This window comes from Gorilla gorilla, chromosome 5 (assembly GCF_029281585.2).
Source record: "Gorilla gorilla gorilla isolate KB3781 chromosome 5, NHGRI_mGorGor1-v2.1_pri, whole genome shotgun sequence".
NCBI classification, from domain to species: Eukaryota; Metazoa; Chordata; class Mammalia; order Primates; family Hominidae; genus Gorilla; species Gorilla gorilla.
The window spans coordinates 49,222,289-49,240,491 of record NC_073229.2 but is presented as its reverse complement, the minus strand read 5'-3'; the positions used below and the strand labels follow the sequence as shown (position 1 = coordinate 49,240,491).

Here is an 18,203-nt window from a genome sequence, read left to right as displayed (position 1 = left end):
GATAGAGCTCTCAAATTACCCATCAAAAAGTTTCTGAGCAGCTGCAGACCTAAGTATAGTCTTTAGCATAACTAGCATGCAGCGTTACCATGTGAAATCCCACTTAGTTTGACAATGCTGGAATTGGTCTATCCAATTCAAAGAGCCCCTTAAGTGTGCTCCAACATTGAGGCCTTAACAGAGATTTCCCCTTAGTTCATCATAAAGGACTGAAGTCCCATGGCTGCAAATTCTTTGCTAGTCCCTTTGAGATGCAGTTGAAGTCCCTTCTAAACCCCCCCATCCCCTACCTTGGCTAGTTTAGTGCTCTATCAACTAAGCATGGCATAAGCTTAGAAAATTCCAGCTAGACCTCTTGGAACATGAGCTCACGGACATTTAACAGGCCTGCTGGAGAGTCCATGTGAAGACACTGGTTGATAATCCAGTAATGTTACAGATGTCCCACCAAGGCCCCAGATATGCAAAGGAAGCCATATTGGGACCAGCCCAGGTGTCAGCTGCAGACTGATAACCAGTTGACCTCGCTCACTGGCACAAAAAAACAGGTTTATCCAGCTGAGCTCAGCCCAAATTCCCGACTCACAAAAATTTAAAGATCCCATACGATGGTCATGTTTTTAGTTTCAACAGCTCACTGGAATAAGTAATCAGTATTTCCCTGACTGAAACTACAGATCACTCAGCACCATGCTTTAAGACAATGCAAACAACCCATCCCCCAAATCACTGTAGAAGTTTTTTTTTAAATCCTTTTATTACTCTTTTTTAACAAACAGCCCCAGGGGCAGGGGACCAGGGGAAGGGGGAGGAGGGGAAGTGAGGCCCCAGCCCCACAACCCCTCCCCGCCCACCCCTTTCCCCCTTATATATTTATAATCTATATACAAGCCCCGGGGGTAGGGGGCAAGAAGAACTCCCTCAGCGGGGTGGGGGCAACCCAGGCTCCTTGTCCCCTCGGGACCCAGGCTCCTCTGCCCGTCGGGAGGGCCCTTCTCGAGGTGGCGGTCCTGTCCGCTCCCAAGGCTTAGGTATCCAGCGCAGGGCATCTGGTGGGGAGGCCTAGGGGACAGGCATGTGTTAAAGAGTGAGTCACAGTGAGAGGTCAGCGATGAGACGGAAGGACAGGAAATCAGGTGGCAACTCAAATTTACAGTTGGGGCCACAAGGGTTTCTCCTTCACCTGCTGGTAAAGGTCGACGCGCTGGGTGCGGAAGACTCCACTGTAGGTGGAAGGCGTGGCCTTCAGACGGGAATTGAAGACAGAGAAGGACCTAAGGGAAGAAGGGCGTCTAAGGCAAGCCTAGGATCCAGACCCTGGTTCCAAAGTAAGGAAGCACTTGGAAAGTCCACATCCCTATTCCGTTTCACCTTCCAGTTGGGGGAGTCCGTGATGATCCAGGTCCCCCAAGGTTGCTGCTCAGTTTTTGATAATCCTGGAACGGCTTTAGTTCCACTGGATGCAGCTGAGGGAAAAAAAATCATGAGCTGCCTACCTTGAAATACAGAATCCCTACTCCTAAGTCTTGGCGCTCCCTAGCCCCTCAGTTCCTGTACCTTACCTCTGCTCGCCCCAAGCTAGCGGGGAAGGGCCTGGCAGGTGAAGGCAGCACCCGAGTAGCAGGAGCAGGTGGGGGCCGCACAGCCAGGCTGGGGGGCTGCAGAGCAGGGCCCACAGGTAACAGAGAAAGGGGAGGTGGGGCAGGAGGTGGTGCTGGCGGCAGGGAGCCAAAGTTCACCACAGGCAGCTGTGAGTCTACCATGGGTAGAAGCATCTGTAACAAGAAATTTGGGTGTGCATGTTGGGGGCAGGGAGGAATGTCAGAAAACCAGGGAAAATCAAAGCCAGCAACTGGACAGAGAAATCAAATGAAGGGGAAGTGTGAAGATACAATATACCTGCTGGGCAGGAGCCCCTGAAGGGAGAAAGCCACTTTGGCCACCAGGCTGCAGAGGAGTAGAATAAAAATCCGAAGGGGATGGCAGATCCTGGCGTACCTGTCGGGAAACAGGGAGAAATATATCAACCCCCACAAAATCATTCTCCCCACCCTATCCCCCAATATCTAATACCTGCCCCCCTCTTACCTGAAGCAACGATGTGTCAGGCAAAGGACTGGGGCAGAAAGCCGGAGAGTAGAGGAAGGAAGGTGGAGGGTAGAGAACTCCTCCAGCCGGCAACTTCCCCAGCTCTGTAGCTTGCAGTGTGGAGAAATCCAGAAACTGGCCCTTGAGAGCTACCCCAGAGAGCAGTGCTGAGGGAGGGGCTGGGCCGGGGGGTAGGTATAGGGGCTGTGATCTGAAAATAAATTGTGGGGAGAAAAGCTGTTAGGAAGCCAGAGTCCTAGCAATGCCTTAAGTCCACTAGCTTCTAGTACCCTAGAACTGTGTCTTCCCCTTCCCTCTCCCCGAAACACATCTCCAAGTACTTCTGTGATCCACAGGCATCGAGTCTTACCTGTAAGGGTGCAGTGAGGGTGTCCCAGGGCGGAAGCCTCCACTGTTTGGATGTAATTGAGAGTCCACGGCTCCCCCAGAGATCTGCAGGAGAGGAGCACGGTTGAAACAGCTTTAGTATCTGTGGTCAAGAAAAAAGATCACCATCCCACCCATAGAAGCAAAAAGTAGGGAGAAAAATGATGTGACAAAGTGGTATCTCACAACTCTGCAACGTAGAAAGGCTTGATTATAAATACATATCAGGCAGAAAAAAATTATTATTCACTGAAGGGGTCATGCAATGGGAAGCGGGGCCTACCTGAGAACTGGAAGGCCCAGCACTGCCATAGAAAATCTCAGGATACAGGCGCTGGCCTGAGGAGCTGGGCTCCGGGCCACAGTGCCCAGAACCCAGATTCTTGGATTGTGGCTCAGCAGAGGCAGCAGCACTGGGAAGCAGCTCCCAGTCTCGTGATACAGGAATGGCCTGGGAAGGAGAGGCCTCATGGAGAGGGATGTCTGGCATCCTGGACGCCCTGGTCACTCCCAGCAATCTTCCCCGGAAATCTTGGGCCTTTCCACCAAACTCTTACTCCCACTTACCTCAGTGACTGATGCTGTTAGCTCCTTCTCTGCTTTCAAGCTGTCTCCTACCACTAGGCGTAAGTCTGAGTCCTGTGATCACAAGAAAGCAGGAGACATTGTCCCGTGACAGACATGTGTCCTCTATGTCCCACCTTTAGTCCTTCCCTTCTCTCCACCCAACTCAGGATACCCAGATCCAGCCCACACAGACCTTGTCACTAGTGCCAAACTGGACTGGGGGACCAGGTCGATGGGATGGCCGAATGGGGCCAGGCTCTGTGCCTCGGTCTGTACGCTGTGATCGTTCTGTGCCAATGGGGCCAGGGGGCAGAGGCTGCTCCCGGGGCAGCTCCTGGATTGGGCACACAGTAAAGTGCATTGGGGGAGGGAAAGGGAAATCCAAATTGGAATGCCCAGAACACACACGCAGAGAGAAAAAGCAGAAAAAGGTAGGGCCAAAGTCAGATTCCTGGAAACATTCCCCTTATCCTTTTTTGGTCTTTTACCTTTCTGTCCCCATCGTGGGGGGCAGGTGGTGGTCTCCTAGGAGGTTCAGAGCCAGGTGGACCCTCACAAGGAACAGCATTCAGGGGTGAGGAGCCTCCAGGCCTCTTGGGGGGTCCCTCTGCTGCCCCCTTGAGTCCTCCATCAGGGGAACTTCGCTGGCTGCAGGGACCTGATGACACCTGAGAATCCCCACTCAGGTCCACCCCACTGTCAGACTGACTCATCTGAGAGGAGCGGAGAAGGAGCTAGTTAAGTCAGGGTAGAAAGCACCCCAATACCTGACTAATGCACACATACAAACTGCAGAAAGGGGACAGCCAAGTGAGAGAACAGCTCCAGACTCAACCCAGAGCAGGTGGGGGAGTATGACCAGTGCTCAAAAAAGTCCCAGCTCAGACACACCCTCCCACCCTCACTCACTTCTGTGCCAGCCACATCCTCAAAAGGACTCAGGGGCTCCATCCAAGGCTCCATGGAGCTGGGCCGGTAACTCTTTCGGCTAGTGGCTGGAGAAGGGAGCACCAACCAGAAGAGAAGTGAGGAGATGACAGTTCAGAAGCCCCTCTCATTCTTAACCCTTCTACCATAGTCCTTTCACTCAGCTTTACTCACCAGTATGTAAACGGTTCCAGATGTGAGGGGTCAGGGCCTCTGTGCCTGTATCTCTGGACTCTGCCTGAGGGCCTGGGCCCTCAGGCTTAGAGCCCAAGAATCCAGAGCTATGAGGAGGTGGCAAAGATTCCTACAGATGAGAAGGGCCAGAAGCAAAACATGAATTGGGTGGGAATTGGGAATTACAGGAAGCCAGGACACAGTGGGGTGACACAGGGTGTGGGAACAACAAGGGAGACACATGGGAGACTAATACTGAGAATTCTGGAGTAAAAACACAGTGAAAGAAACAGGAAAGAGAACAGAGAAAACATAACCCAGAAGAATTTTCACGAGTAAGAGTGCAGTGAAGCACAATCTCAAACCCATCCCTTACCTCCTGTAGCAGCTCTGGTTTTCTGGGAGGCCGCTCCCGACGTTTAGGGGGAAAGGGACTAACCCCGGCAGAGTCCCGAGGAGTCCCACCCACCCCTCTCACCATTGGCCCCGGCTCCTCAAAGTGGGGGTCTGGGAAAGAGAAAAAGGGTCAGCATCTGCCTGGCTCTGCCACTGACCCTAACTTTTCCTCTCTACTCCACCTCCCAATTCTTCTACCCTTGCTCCCTGCAGAAACGCACCCAGCAGCAGGGCCCCTAGGCCAGGTTCTCCACCCGCTCCCTCCAGCACTTGACCTTCTCTGGGGATGGAGATATTCCCACCCATAACCCCTCCAGCTTACCAGAACTGAGGCCGCTGTTGACCCTCTGGGGCTCATATCGGGTTGGGGGCCTAGAAGAGGGGCCCTGAGGGGCTTGGGGAGGCCCAGGCTTGTGCCTTGGGTGACCCCCTGGTGCAGTTACACTCCCTTGACGGCTACTAAGCTGGGCCAGAGCCTGTTGGATGCCAGCAGGGTTGCTGTGGATAACTTGGTCCAGGCGGAAGACAGCAGAACTGCTGGGAGGTGGGGGAGGCAGGGGAAGCCCCGGGGGACGCTCCTCTGGAGGACGACTGGAGAAAACAGAGCATTAGCTCCAGTATCCACTAAATCGTTACTTTTTCCCACAAGTTATGTTTCCCAACTTCTGCTTACAACCTATTCTCTTCCCTATTAAAGTCCAGGTGTTTTTGAGTCCTTCTAAGGGTTCCTATGTGTACAGATGCACAGACTGGAAAGCAAAGAACCAGCAATAAATACATAGGTGGGTGTTCTTGACTCTTAACACCCTACCAACCGCTTTCCAGTTGCCTTAGCCAGATATGGAAATCCTACTGACATTCTAGAGCCCGTGGCCCCTCAGGCCACAATCTCCACTCCACCCAAACTTATCTTTCCCTCAGGCTTTTCCCCCCTCCTCCAATTTTTAAACCACAATAAATTTGTTTGTTCCTACCCACCTTCGGTTCTTGGGAGAGGGCCAGCTCCTCTTGTCGCCTCGTCCTGGCCCGGTCCTTCCTCCAGGACCCCCACCGCCTCCTCCACTGCTGCTGCCACTGCTGCCAGCCTTGCCCCCTGGGCCAGGGCGCCGATTCTGCCGTTCCATGCCTGGCCGCTGACTTGAGAAGCTCCGTTTACTCAAATCCTTGGCTCTCTGGCTCAGATCTCCGCGGGACATGGCTGAAATACCTGGTACGGCTCCACCTCCACCTCCCCCAGGAGTTCCCACAGCCTTGGGTGTCAGCAGTACTGGTGGGGGTGCCTCTTTGTCCCCTCGGCGCTCACTGGCGAAGTCACTGCTCTCTGATGCAGTCTCCCATTCCTCATTGGCTTGGTCCGAGTTCTGGTTTGACAGATCAGGAGACTTGGCAGCTGCCCGGCGAGGTGCTGGGGCCACTGTGACTGTTGTGAGGGCCTCCTCAGGTCCAGGAGCGGAGGCTGGAAGGGTTAGGGAGGGCTTGCCCTCAGACCCCCTTGCGGCATTCTCCCGTTCCTGCTTCAGCCTCCGGAAACGAGGCGGTTTATCCTGCTGCTGAGCCCTCCCATGTCGCCTCCTTCGGGGTCGCTCCCCATCTTCCATGCCCACATTGCTACCTCCACTGCTGCCTCCGCGCGCCACGGGGGACAGAGGCCCTGGGATCAACTTCTCTTTCAAAGGCTCCTTACTTGGTGGCAAAGGGCCTGTGGGAGGTTTCTTGGGAACCAGAGACTTGGCTGGAGGGCTCCAGCCTGGGCAAACTTGAGGAGGGGGCCTCCCTCCTCCTCGGCCCCGGCGAGATGGCACCCCTCTGGGAGTGAAGACTCGCCCACCCCGGGCAGTGAAGCGGGCTGGGGCTGGTGAAGGTGGGGCTCCTGGTGGTGGGGGAGCGAGAGGGACCTGGGTGAGTGTTCCCTCCTTGGGTGTGGGAGCCTCCTTGTCTGAAGGAGCCAGATCACTCTCATGGGTCTCGCTGCCTGTTTCTGAGCCCCGCTGCCTGCGCCGCTTGGGGATTTCCTCATACTCTGAACCCTCGCTCCGTGTCTCGCTGGCAGTGCGGCCTCGGGGAGCAGGAGGGTGGTTTGGTCCCCCTGTCCCACCTCCACGCCCATCATCTCCTCGAAACTCTCGGTAACTGCGGAATTCCCGGCTTCGGGCTCCCCGCCCTCGTCCCCCATAGGTCCCCCGAAAACCCCTCCCTCTGGCAAAATACTCGCCTCGGCCCCGACCCCGGCAAGAGGTAGGACCCACTCTTTCATATGAATAGTCCCTCCGAAGCCTTGGGGCAGGGGAAAGATTCCCATTGGGTGGGGTCTCCTTGGGGCCCCCTAGCTTCCCCTTGGTTATCTTGAGTGGGTCTGGCTTTGGGGCTTTGGGGGTTTCATCCCCCTGTTCGAGGGGCTTGGGAGGCAGCTCTTCAACTTTTGTAGGTGGTGGAGGTTTCTTTATAGGCCCAGCCCGGCGGGGTGGGGCCCCTGGCTCCTCTGGAGGGATTCCACGACGACTGCTGCCTGGACGAGGGCCCCAGCGGGTCTCTGTGCGACTCTCTCTGCGTGGTGGTGGGGGGCCCTGGCCTCCACTCCCGACTCCGCGGGCAGGCTTTCGGCCTGCTTCTGGCCCCGTCAGCTGTGCAGTCTCCTCCTTAGGGGGCTCCTTCTTGGGTGGTGGAGTTTGTATCTTGGCCACTTCATCACTGCCTGGGGGCCAGGGGAGTGGACGGGGCCCTGGTTCCTCCAGAGGAAAGCGAGAGATTGGGGGCCCAGGGGCTCCATTCTCAGGAAAGCCTGGATAACTGGCCAGATAGGGTGGTGGGGGAGGTACTGGAGGAGTCTCGCTCCTGAAGAGACAGACAGAAAGAATGGAAATAAGTATCTCAGGAAAACCAGAACTAGGTGGGAAAAGAACACTTTATTATGATGTAGACTCTCTTTTACTATTTTTCTGTTTGTTTTGGCAGAGATGGTATCCAGTTGCCCAGGCTAGTCTCGAACTGCTGGGCTCAAGCAATCTTCTTGCCTCAGCCTCCCAAAATGCTGGGATTACAGGCATGAGCCACTGCATCCAGCCTCTCCTTTCCCGTTCATCCCTATCCCTACCACTAACCCAAAGTACCTTTCTCCCAGGCCTAGATCCTTTCACTGTGAACTCACCCATTTCTCATGACCAAGACTCACCTCATCCCCTTGTCATCCTCATCCGCAGCCTGGCGCAGAGGTGAGGTAAGTGGGCGGGGGTCAGCGGGTGTGGCGGTGAAGACATCTCCTACCCAGGCCAACTTTGGATCCACCGGTGGAGTGCCCCGTTCCCGTAACATAGCAGGTGCATGACGGTCAAATGGCTCTGAGCTTGAGCCCCCACTGTCTGAACGCTCTCGGGGAACTAGGCCTGAAGAAACCAAAGAAAAAGAAAAATAATCCTATTCATGTCACAAGCCCTCCAGCCCAAAAAGCATCTCCCCTCCCTGTCAAGTCAGCTCTTCCATCTCTTGTTCCCAGTAGGTCCGGGCCTTGCCTGCTCTTATATAACAAGGTTATCCACTCAGATTCCCTACAAGAGAATCAACCCACCCCAAATAAATCCTGGCAAATGAAGGACCACTGCTTCTTTCATTCATTCATTCATTTTTGAGATGGAGTTCTGCTATTCATTCATTCATTTTTGAGACGGAGTTTCTCTCGTTGCCTAAGCTGGAGTGCGATGGCACAATCTCGGCTCACTACAACCTCCACCTCCTGGGTTCAAGTGTTTCTCCTGCCTCAGTCTCCCGAGTAGCTGGGACTACAGGCAAGCGCCACCACGCCGGCTAATTTTTTGTATTTTTAGTAGAAATGGGGTTTCACCACGTTAGCCATGGTGGTCTCGAACTCCTGAACTCAGTTGATCTGCCCACCTCGGCCTCCCTAAGTGCTGGGATTACAGGCGTGAGCCACAATGCCTGGCCAACCACTGCTTATTTCTTAACTAAGCCCATTTTTGCAACAGAGCTATCTCAGCAGTGCTAAGCATATGCCCTTCCCTCATCACTATGATGGGCAAAACCTATCGTACCAGAGTCACAGTAAGACCCTGATATCCAATTCCTAAGACTGAGGGGACTTTCCTGTTTCTCACTCCTCCCATGCCCCCTTACCAGAGGGATGCACACCAGGAGGGTAGAAGTCTAGAGGGGGACGACCCTGGAGGAGCCGGGGGTCCACATAAGGAGGAATCATCATCCATCGGGGATCAAAGTTCATTGGGGGCATGGGTGGGGGCCGGCCCAAAGCACCTGGGTACAGGGCCTTGGGGGGCGGGGGTGGAGCCTGTGGAGCTGGCACAGCCCCCAGGGTCACAGGCTGTGGTGGTGATGGGGGCACTGGGGTAGGAGGGGCAGAGCCCTGTTGATGCTGCTGCCACTGGTGCTGCTGCTGCTGCTTCAGGAGCTGCTCCTAGGAAAGGAGGAAAGACAAGATGAGAGGGGCTCAAAGCACACATGGACAAAGGAATCAGAAAAGAAAAAACTTGGACTAGGGGAAATTGGGGTGACAATGGAGACAACTGGACAAAGAAGCAAAGGGACCCAGAAGGTAACTTATGAAGAGAATTAGGGACCGAAGCCAGGAAGAAAAGCAGCCCTTAGAGGGTAAACAACTTGATTTCACCTGCTGCTGCCGCTGGAAACGAGGAGGCAACGACTTCTGATATTTGGGGTAGCCCAAGCCCTGACTAGGGGGCTGGCGGGTGGGACCAATCCCATCACCCTTGGGTTCCACCTTTGGAACTGGGGGTGTGGTAGGAGGAGGAACCTCTTCTGGTGGTTCAGGACCCTCTTTTGAGGGCAGTTGTGGTTCCACTGCATCGAAAAAAACACAAGAGTGATCTAGTCCGACAATAGACACTCCATGAACACCCCAGGAATATCACGTCTCATCTCTAGCTCCCTTAAGACTAAAATATTCTATTCAACATCTATTCTATTGAAGCCCCTCCCATTTAAGACCCATTAAAGCACTTCATGGCCTCTCATGAGCCTATGGTGGTGGCATTAACTTTCTATGAAACCATTAGAATAACAGTACTTTCTTCAGTCTTGGCCTACAGGAAATAGTTTTCATTTTTATTTATGTATTTCTTGTGAGACAGGATTTTTTTTTTTGAGACAGAGTCTTGCTCTGTCACCCAGGCTGGAGTGCAACGGCATGGTCTTGGCTCACAGAAATCTCTGCCTCCCGGGTTAAAGTGATTCTACTACCTCAGCCTCCCAAGCAGCTGGGACTACAAGTACATGCTACCACACTTGGCTAATTTTTGTATTTTTAGTAGAGACGGGTTTCACTATGTTGGCCAGGCTGATCTTGAACTCCTGACCTCATGTTCTGCCCGCCTCGGCCTCCCAGAGTGCTGGGATTACAAGTGTGAGCCACCATGCCTGGCCGACAGGGTCTTGCTTTGTTGCCCAGGCTGGTCTCAAACTCCCTAGGCTCAAGCGATCCTCCACCCCAAGCCTCCCTAAGTGTTGGGATTACAGGCGTGAGCTACAGTACTCTGCCAAGAAATGGTATTAGACTACAACCTAAGATTCCAGACAAAACCTTCCCTCCTTCAGATATACAAATGATAGAACACTATCACTGATAGTCCAATAAACCAAAACAACTGCCTTCTACTTCATTTATCCCCAGCCTTACCACCCTGCACCTTTAAGCACCTTGAAGCAGTGATCTGACATCTGGTAGTACCTATCCCCATCTCCATACCTGGGCTGGCTTCGAAGCTGCCACTGCTGGTGCTACTGGTACTGCCACCACCACTCACCAGAGTGGGAGCCGCAGCCACACCTGGAGTGGGAGTAGATTGGGCAGGAGGGGCCTGTGCTGGCTCTTCAGGTTCTTTCTCTGGTGTTGGGGCTGATGCTGGAGGTGGAGCTGGAGGTGCAGGGAGTTCTTTAGGGACTGCAGGTGGTGGAGCTGGGGTAGAAGGGGCAGCAGGTGGGGCAGCAGGCTCTGCTTTGAGCCGCTTGTCAGGTGCCCCAAACTTTTCATCGAGTCGCTTGAGCTTCTCAGCACAGGCTGCCCGGCGCTCTTCTTGCATGCGCCGCTCCTCTTCTTCTCGCCGTCGCCGGGCCCGCTCCACTGCCAGGGAAATCTCAGATGACGACTGCTTTCGTCGCTGCCGCCATGCCTCATCCTCATCTTCAGGTGCTGGGGGCTTGCAGGGAGGACCCCCACGATCCTGTCAATTGGCAAGACCCAGCAGGGCCAGGGGAATCAGTTACTATGCTTTCTACCATCTCTTTTACAGACAAATCAACTGTCGCTACTTGCAGGATGCAACGACCCGGGCTTTGGGGTTGATCTCTCTGGGTGGTGACAAACTCATTATCCTGGTCTTCTTTGAGACCACGTCTTGCTATGTTGCCCAGGCTGGTCTTGAACTTGGGCTTAAGTGATCCTTCTGCTTCAGCCTGCTGAGTAGCTTGGACTACAGATGCATACTAGCAGATCCAGCTATCTAGCCACCCTAGTCTTTTTATTTTTCTGTTCCCTCTCTCCTTCAGAAACCCAAACACCCAGGGCTCCTTTTTCTTCTTTCCTCATTAGCATCCCAGTTTCTCACTTCTTACCCAGACTCCCCTATTACCAAAGATATTTAAAAGCTTCCCAGGATGTTCTGCAGCCTGGCACTTCACACAGCCCATTTTTAGCACCCCCCTTCCTCTATATCACAACCGCTTCAATTACTCAGCTGACACCAATTTCCCACAGCTGACCCTCTCAATCCCTTATTGGAGACACTCACTGGGTAGTCCCCAGGGGGGCCCCAGTTCCCGGTGGGGCCCCGGTGAGGTGGGGGTAGGGGAGGCTTTGGGGCAGGAGGTCCCGGCTCTGTCTCTGGAGGCCGAGAGGTTTCTGCCCAGGCCGTCTTAGGAGTGGGCGGTTCGCTGTTGGGGGAGTTGCCCTTTTTGCCATCTGCTTCAGGGGGCCGTTCCTCACCAGAAGCTGATTGGGAATCCTTGCTGTGAGCAGATCAACAGTGAAATTAAAATCAGCTGCAACTAATATATTCCTCTAAGAGTATATTACCAAAATACAAACCAAGACCCCCTCCTCTTCTCCCCTGATGGCCCTAACTCACTGGCCCTCAGCTCCCTCCTCATCAGAGTCTCGCCCATCTTCCTCATCGCTGAACTTGAGCTTTTCAGTGTAGTCAACCTCTTCATGGGCCCCTGAGGGGAAATATGAGTATTAGTAACCCAAGCATTCTGCCCTCCAATCTTGGGAGGTAGTCTGGAACTATGTAACAAGTTGGACTACCAATGCCAACATCCTTCCCTCCGAAGTCTAGATCCACCAATGAAGTCTTGTCATTCTTACTCCTCTCACCACTTTGCAAGGACTTGGTATTCCTCATCCATCCTCCCCTACTCTTCTTTTTTTTTTTTCCTTTTAAAAGTCTCGCTCTGTTGCCCAGGATGGAGTTCAGTGGCACGATCATAGCTCACTGTGACCTCCAACTCCTGGGCTCAACTAATCCTCCCACCACAACCTCCAGAGTAGCTGGGACCACAGATGCACAGTCCACACCCAACTAAAAATTTTATTTTTTTTGTAGAGGTGGGGGGGTCTTGCTGTGTTGCCCAGGCTGGTCTTGAACTCCTGGCTTCAAGCGATCCTCTCACCTAACACTCCCAAAGCACTGGGATTACAGATGTGAGCCATTGGGCCTGGTCTTCCTACACTTCAATGTCTGCCTTTCACCCACATAACCCTGTATTTTTTTTTTTCCTCATTAGGTTTTGCCTTTTGAGATCCAAATTCTTGACCCTTAATATCCACTTACCTGCCCAACCATCATCATTCTCCTGATCCAACTGATCAAACTCTTTGAGATTATCCTCTTTGAGAATAGAGGGACGACCCACAGGCTCTACTAAGCGCACTGGTGGCCCTGAGCCTCGGGGGCCCGCCACACGGGGAAAACGGCTGTACATAAAAAAGAAAATGAAATATGGCATGTTGTATAACCATATGCGACACTGATCCTAGACTGAGCCTCCTGGCTAGAAAACCATCTCCTCCCCCAATAAGCTTCCCCTGCCCCCAGCCACAAACCCAGACCTGGATTGCTCACCTGGGCCCATCAGGAGTGGGGTATCGGTAAGGCCCCTGGGGTCCATAGGGCGGAGGGAACGGGAGATATGGGGGATACATCTGTAAAAGGGTCCAACAGTAGCTGCTCAGAGGGACAGTCATATACCCTTCTAGCTCCTTAAGCCTGCTATCAATCATCCTCCCACCCTCCCTTCTATCTCATAGGTCAAAGACTAAGTCCTGATTCCTAGCTCTCCAGCTTCCAGTGTAATCGTTCCAAGACAAGACACCAAGACTCACGAAAGGCGGCATCATTCCGCGGTAGGGAGGGAACTGGGGTGGGCCTGAAGGCTGTAGCCCACCCCGGGGATCATGACCATGATGAAGTTTGGAGTCCGGGCCCTCCAGCTCATCAGGGCCACGCCCACCTCCGTCCCTCCAAGTTGTAGAATCTGTATTTTGGAAAAGGTAGAGAGAGGTATCAATGATTGGAGGGCAAGTGAACACAGCTGAAAGTGATGGGGAGGAAGGTGAATAAGCCAGCACCTAGCTCTGAGATGCAATAGGTAATGTCTTGGCCAAAAGGCAGCCACTCACTTTGGGGGCGGAGGCTTGGTCCGGGCCCAGACGACTGTTCGGCAGACTCCCTTTCCTTGGCAGCCTTGTCCTGGTCGCCAGCCGCCTGCAGGGTCGGAAATTCCTCTCGAGAGAATCGCGACAGTAGGCTTGATGCCCTTCCACCTATTAGGATGGGGATGCAGAACAGGAGACAGAAATACATTTCCTGAGGACATGCTATAAAAGTGGAAGACTTTGGCCGGGTGCGGTGGCTCACGCCTGTAATCCCAGCACTCTGGGAGGCTGAGGCGGGCGGATCACGAGGTCAAGAGATCGAGACCATCCTGGCCAACATGTGAAACCCCATCTCTACTAAAAACACACAAAAAATTAGCTGGGTGTGTTGGCGTGTGCCTGTAGTCCCACTAGCTACTCTGGAGGCTGAGGCAGGAAAATCACTTGAACCCAGGAGGCAGAGGTTGCAGTGAGCCGAGATTGTGCCACTGCACTCCAGCCTGGGTGACAGAATGAGACTCCGTCTCAAAAAAAAAAAAAAGTGGAAGGCTCTGACAGGTACCAGACCATCAGGTTTCCCGCCTTCAAACTCACCCCCCTACAGAATAACTGCTTATTCCCCAAGGAGGTCAGTTCTGGCACCACTACACTCCATCATATAAGACTGAGACTTAAACTTGCTCATGTGCCTCCATGAAACTGAATATGGGTGGTCCTTGATTTAGCCAAAGAGGACCAAGGTCACTTGGCTGAAAATACAGTGCAGGGTTCATGCATCCCATGGTGCCCAGACACAGCTCCCCAATTAAGTGCTGCACTCACCATCTCCATGTGCTCCATGGGTGACGCTGGCTTGTGCCCAGGACTTTACCCCGCTTGGAACCAAAGGAGTGTTCTGGGGAAGTGTTCAGAAAGATGATAAATGATGTGGGTGGGGCAGCTATGAACCATTCTTCCTCCCCACCCCTCTAGTTCTCCAGGTACCTCGGGGGCTGCTGGGGGTCGTTTCGGCTGGTTGGAGGCAGGCGTCTGTGAAGCCGGCAGTGGCTGCGATTCCGGCGGCTGAGCGGTTGAGGCATCGGAACTGAGGGGACAGAATGGGAAGGTTATTCACACCTGAGATGCCTCCCTGACTTCTCCAACTGGTGGAGACTCAGGACTGAAATCATGCCCATTGCTACCATTTACAAATATAAGGACAAAATAATTTTGTCATCCTTTGTAGGCTGTTGTCTATTTTTTCATGCTCTCTCTCCAAGACAAAAAGCTAAAGTTTAGTACCATTCCTTAGTCATTTAACAAGGAACCTGCAATAGGTAAGAAAGGGACCTCTTAGTCTCTGGCTCAGACGTGGCTGGACTAAACCAAGCCCCAATGCTCCCTGAAGTTCAAGTTAAAATACCCATCACTATAGGTCCCCCAAGCCTCTGTCTACCTCTTGGGGTCGGACTGCTCCTGTTTGCTTGCCCATCCTGTTCCGTCTTTTGGCACTAGTGAGACATTGGGGTCATTGCCTTTGTTCTCGGCTTTCAGGCTTGGAAGGTTGGCTGGAGGTGGCATACGCCGGGCAATGGCAACTTTCCCGAGACTCTGCAGGCCATGGCGAGGGGCAACTGGAGAAAAAGACGGAGAGAGGGTCGAAAATGCCTCATACGGGAGATCTGATGGCCTCCTATCCTGGGACACATTTATACATGTTGAATATTTTATTACCTACTTCCTCCAAACTTCTCTTAGAAGGGATTCCCTCCCCTGCCCTTAATAATCTCTGAAATCGCGCTGATTGTGGTGGCTCACACTTTGTAATCCCAGCACTTTGGCAGGCCGAGGCAGGCGGATCACCTGAGGTCAGGAGTTCAAGACCAGCTTGACCAAAATGGAGAAACCCTGTCTCTACTAAAAATACAAAATTAGCCGGGTGTGGTGGCGCATGCCTGTAATCCCAGCTAGTCAGGAGGCTGAGGCAGGATAATCGCTTAAACCCAGGAGGTGGAGGTTGTGGTAAGTCAAGATCACACCATTGCACTCCAGCCTGGGCAACAGGAGCTAAACTTTGTCTCAAAAAAAAAAAAATCTATGAAATCCCTATCAAGAAGGCTGAGATATGTAACATTCAATACTTTTATGTGAGATTGGTTGATCATGAGCCTGCAAGAAGCAAGCTGGCCTCAAAGTTTCCCAAATCCACATTTATTTTCCTCCAATTCTTACGTGTCCAAAGACAGGGAACCACAGACACGCCTTTGTAGGAGGATAACTGGTGTTCACCCAGAGCCCACACCCCCTTTAAAGGACCCAGTGTAAAGTTGGGAAATCTCCTCTAGTCTTTTGGTATTTCTACTACAGCCACTTCCCTTTAAAGAGCTCTAAAACATATGCCCCATGCATGCCTAGCTTTCAACCATCAGAAGCATCTTTGCAGGACTCTCACCAGCGGGTTTCTGGATCTCTAAGGACTTGCCCTTATACGTATCAAACAGGTTGAGCGAGGAATACTTCTTTCCATCCTTTCCCTTGGCAGTCGGCCCCGAGCGATCGGACATTGCGCTGGAAGCTCATTGAGTATGTTGGGTCCTGCAGGCACCTCCCCCAAAACGTGCCGGAGCCTGTGGGCCAGACAGCAAGTGTCTCAGTCTCTGTCCCCTGTACAGACCATAACAGAAACTTAAAAACTCCATTGCATTATCATTAGGGACTCAGATATGAGGCCCTCTGGTGTCTTTTCCTCCAGTCTATGTAAACTGCCCACTCTTCTTAAGCAACCATGATCTACTTAGCTCCCTCATAGCTCAAATGCCATGTTCCCTCCTTTCCCCCAGACACCTTTGTCAAGGAAATCTAAGTAAAAATCCAGCATCCTCCTAGTATAAACTCTGCCCTTTGTGCCTGTCTACAAAGAGTAATTCCCTACAAGTAATAATCTCTTCTCTCTCCACCAAAATCGTTTCAGAGACTTACAACAGGACAAATTCAAGCAAGAGAAAACTAAAAAAGAAGCATACAATTCCATCAGAGAAGAAGAAACAACACTTTAGATTCCCTATTTATTGGACACAAGCTCCCTAATCATGCCCCCAGGGCCCTGTACCCCAGGCTCCCAGCCCAGCAGCCTCGTGCCCATCTGGGAAGGTTTGCAGGAAGGTATGCTGGGAGTTTAAGGATTTTATGAGCTTGCTCAGCCGGAATGGGGGTTGGTACCAGAGAAATCCTCATAGAACAACTGGGGCTGTACATACTCCCAGGCTATAGGAACCCCACATATTTGAAATATCCCATGTTTTCCTAAACTTGCTCCTGTACTGGCTCCTGGAAAAAATCGCCTCTAGATGAAATACTGTTTTACCATATGAAGAACTGAGAAAAAGCATTATGGAGCCACCTTAGCACCCTGTAACCATGGGCCAGAAAACAGAGGGCCAAGGCCAGAGCCATCTTCGTTTTCCTATCCTCATTAAAAATGTCCATCACCAGTGTTTCTTTACTCGATACCTCCAGCTCCCTAAGCAAGCCGGACGACAGGTCTCTCAGTCCATTCCAGAGTGACCAGGCATTCGTTTATGGACGGGAACAGTGTAAAGAGATAAGAAATAGTGGGGAAGAAAGCAGGGAAATCCAGACAGGCCCAGAATGAAAGCTAAAATTGGGGAGAAAGAACTTTATGACAAGCTAGAGATGAGATGGATGTTGCTTCGTAGGTGTTTGAGGAGGCCAATCTGTGAAGATAAATATATGAAGGGAAAACGAATACAAGAGTCATGTAGCGAATAGACCAAAACTAACAGAAAATAATGAATACGAAAGCAGGTGGAAAATATATGGAAACAGGAATGGCAAAAAAAAAAAAAAAAAGGATGTAGACAACGAAGTAAGGGGGCAGAGGCCCAAGAAGAAAAACGGGGTTGGGGGAGAAAGGAGACGAGGAATAGGAAAAATGAAAAAGCAGACATAGGGCGACTGAGCAACATAGAAAGCAAAGATGCTGGGATAAAAGCAGGGTTCTAGAGTGGGAGTGGCTCGACACGAAGAGGGGCATCCAGAGGGGGGAACACAGCGCTGGATGATAGGAGGGGGTCCAATATGGAGGAAAAGCGCCCTTCCGAGAGAACCGTCGGGCGCGGCCCACCACGGGGCGGCAGCCGGGGAGGGGGCCCACAAATGGGGGTGAAAAGCCAGGAGCGCAGCGGAGGGTAGGGAGTTACGGACCCAGGCGCAGGGGTCACCCCCTGAAGCCAAGACGGTGGGTGGTTAGGGGCAGACTACGGATCCTGAATGAACTGCCGGAGGTGCGGGTCCCGGAGTAGAGGTACCGGAGGGGGAGGGGCAAGCAGGCCCGGCAGCAGGAGGACAAAATGGCGGCGGCTAATGGCAGCTTCTCCTCCCCCCGGCCCACCGCCGCCGCCACCGCCGCCACCGCCACCGCCACCGCCACCACCTCTCCCGCGCCGGAAAAGGGCGTCAGCGCACGGTTCACCCAGACTCACCTGGCCGGGTGCGCGGGGATCCGGGACCCGGGCCTAGGGGCTCCCCGGGACGGGATGGCGATGGGGCGGGGGAGGATGGCGGCGGATGGCGCCGGGTTCGGCTCCTCCCGTCTCCCTCGCTCACTCCGCGGCTGAGCTCCGACTAACGGCCCATCCGGGCAACCGCCGCCCCCGGGAGCACCCCCTCCCACCTCCCACCTCCCTCCGCGCCTAGACACGCCCCTTGATTTGCATAAAGGGCGGGGCACTTTCTACCCTAACCCTCTACTTCCAGGGCTGTCTTTAGTTTAAAAAAAAAAAAAAAAAGGGCCGGGCGCGCGGAGCATGCGGAGGTTATTTGCATAAAGAGGAGGGACTTAAGGGCACTAGGACCCCGATTGGCTAAGGAGGCGGGCCCCCAGCGTCGGCCGTTGAGACGTGTTGAGGGGGCGGGAATGCGGCGCAGGTCGGCTGGGCGGTTGGGACGCAGAATTTACACGACGAATGTGGGAGAAAGAGGCGGAGCGTGCGTCGGACGTTGGTAGAAAGATGGGAGCGGAGAGACG

General features: G+C 53.1%; 1 protein-coding gene and 1 non-coding gene across 5 annotated transcripts; both read right to left on the bottom strand.

Moving 5' to 3' along the window:
- Positions 1–599: 599 nt before the first annotated feature.
- On the bottom strand, positions 600–17,942 carry PRRC2A (proline rich coiled-coil 2A). Of its 4 annotated transcripts, none has more exons than XM_004043657.5 (31): positions 17,659–17,887; positions 15,609–15,783; positions 14,613–14,790; positions 14,162–14,261; positions 14,000–14,072; positions 13,202–13,345; positions 12,905–13,056; positions 12,645–12,724; positions 12,354–12,496; positions 11,649–11,739; positions 11,313–11,529; positions 10,271–10,745; positions 9,176–9,366; positions 8,665–8,962; positions 7,709–7,919; positions 5,518–7,371; positions 4,862–5,130; positions 4,520–4,650; positions 4,144–4,273; positions 3,952–4,037; positions 3,531–3,755; positions 3,236–3,376; positions 3,043–3,114; positions 2,759–2,926; positions 2,459–2,541; positions 2,089–2,299; positions 1,900–1,998; positions 1,563–1,775; positions 1,372–1,466; positions 1,184–1,274; positions 600–1,062 (listed from the first exon to the last, which is right to left on the bottom strand). In XM_004043657.5, the coding sequence occupies exons 2-31, from the start codon at positions 15,718–15,720 to the stop codon at positions 922–924; spliced, it is 6,474 nt and encodes a 2,157-aa protein (XP_004043705.4). In that variant the 5' UTR covers positions 15,721–15,783; positions 17,659–17,887; the 3' UTR covers positions 600–921. The 4 variants fall into 4 exon arrangements, with proteins under 4 accessions (XP_004043705.4, XP_004043706.4, XP_063563179.1 ...); XM_004043658.5 differs by having other exon boundaries at positions 725–1,062; positions 15,609–15,820; positions 17,659–17,942; XM_063707109.1 differs by lacking the exon at positions 1,563–1,775 and having other exon boundaries at positions 725–1,062.
- On the bottom strand, positions 15,300–15,431 carry LOC115935161 (small nucleolar RNA SNORA38). Its single transcript, XR_004070861.1, has one exon. It is a non-coding gene; the product is annotated as a small nucleolar RNA SNORA38 (small nucleolar RNA).
- Positions 17,943–18,203: the final 261 nt, after the last annotated feature.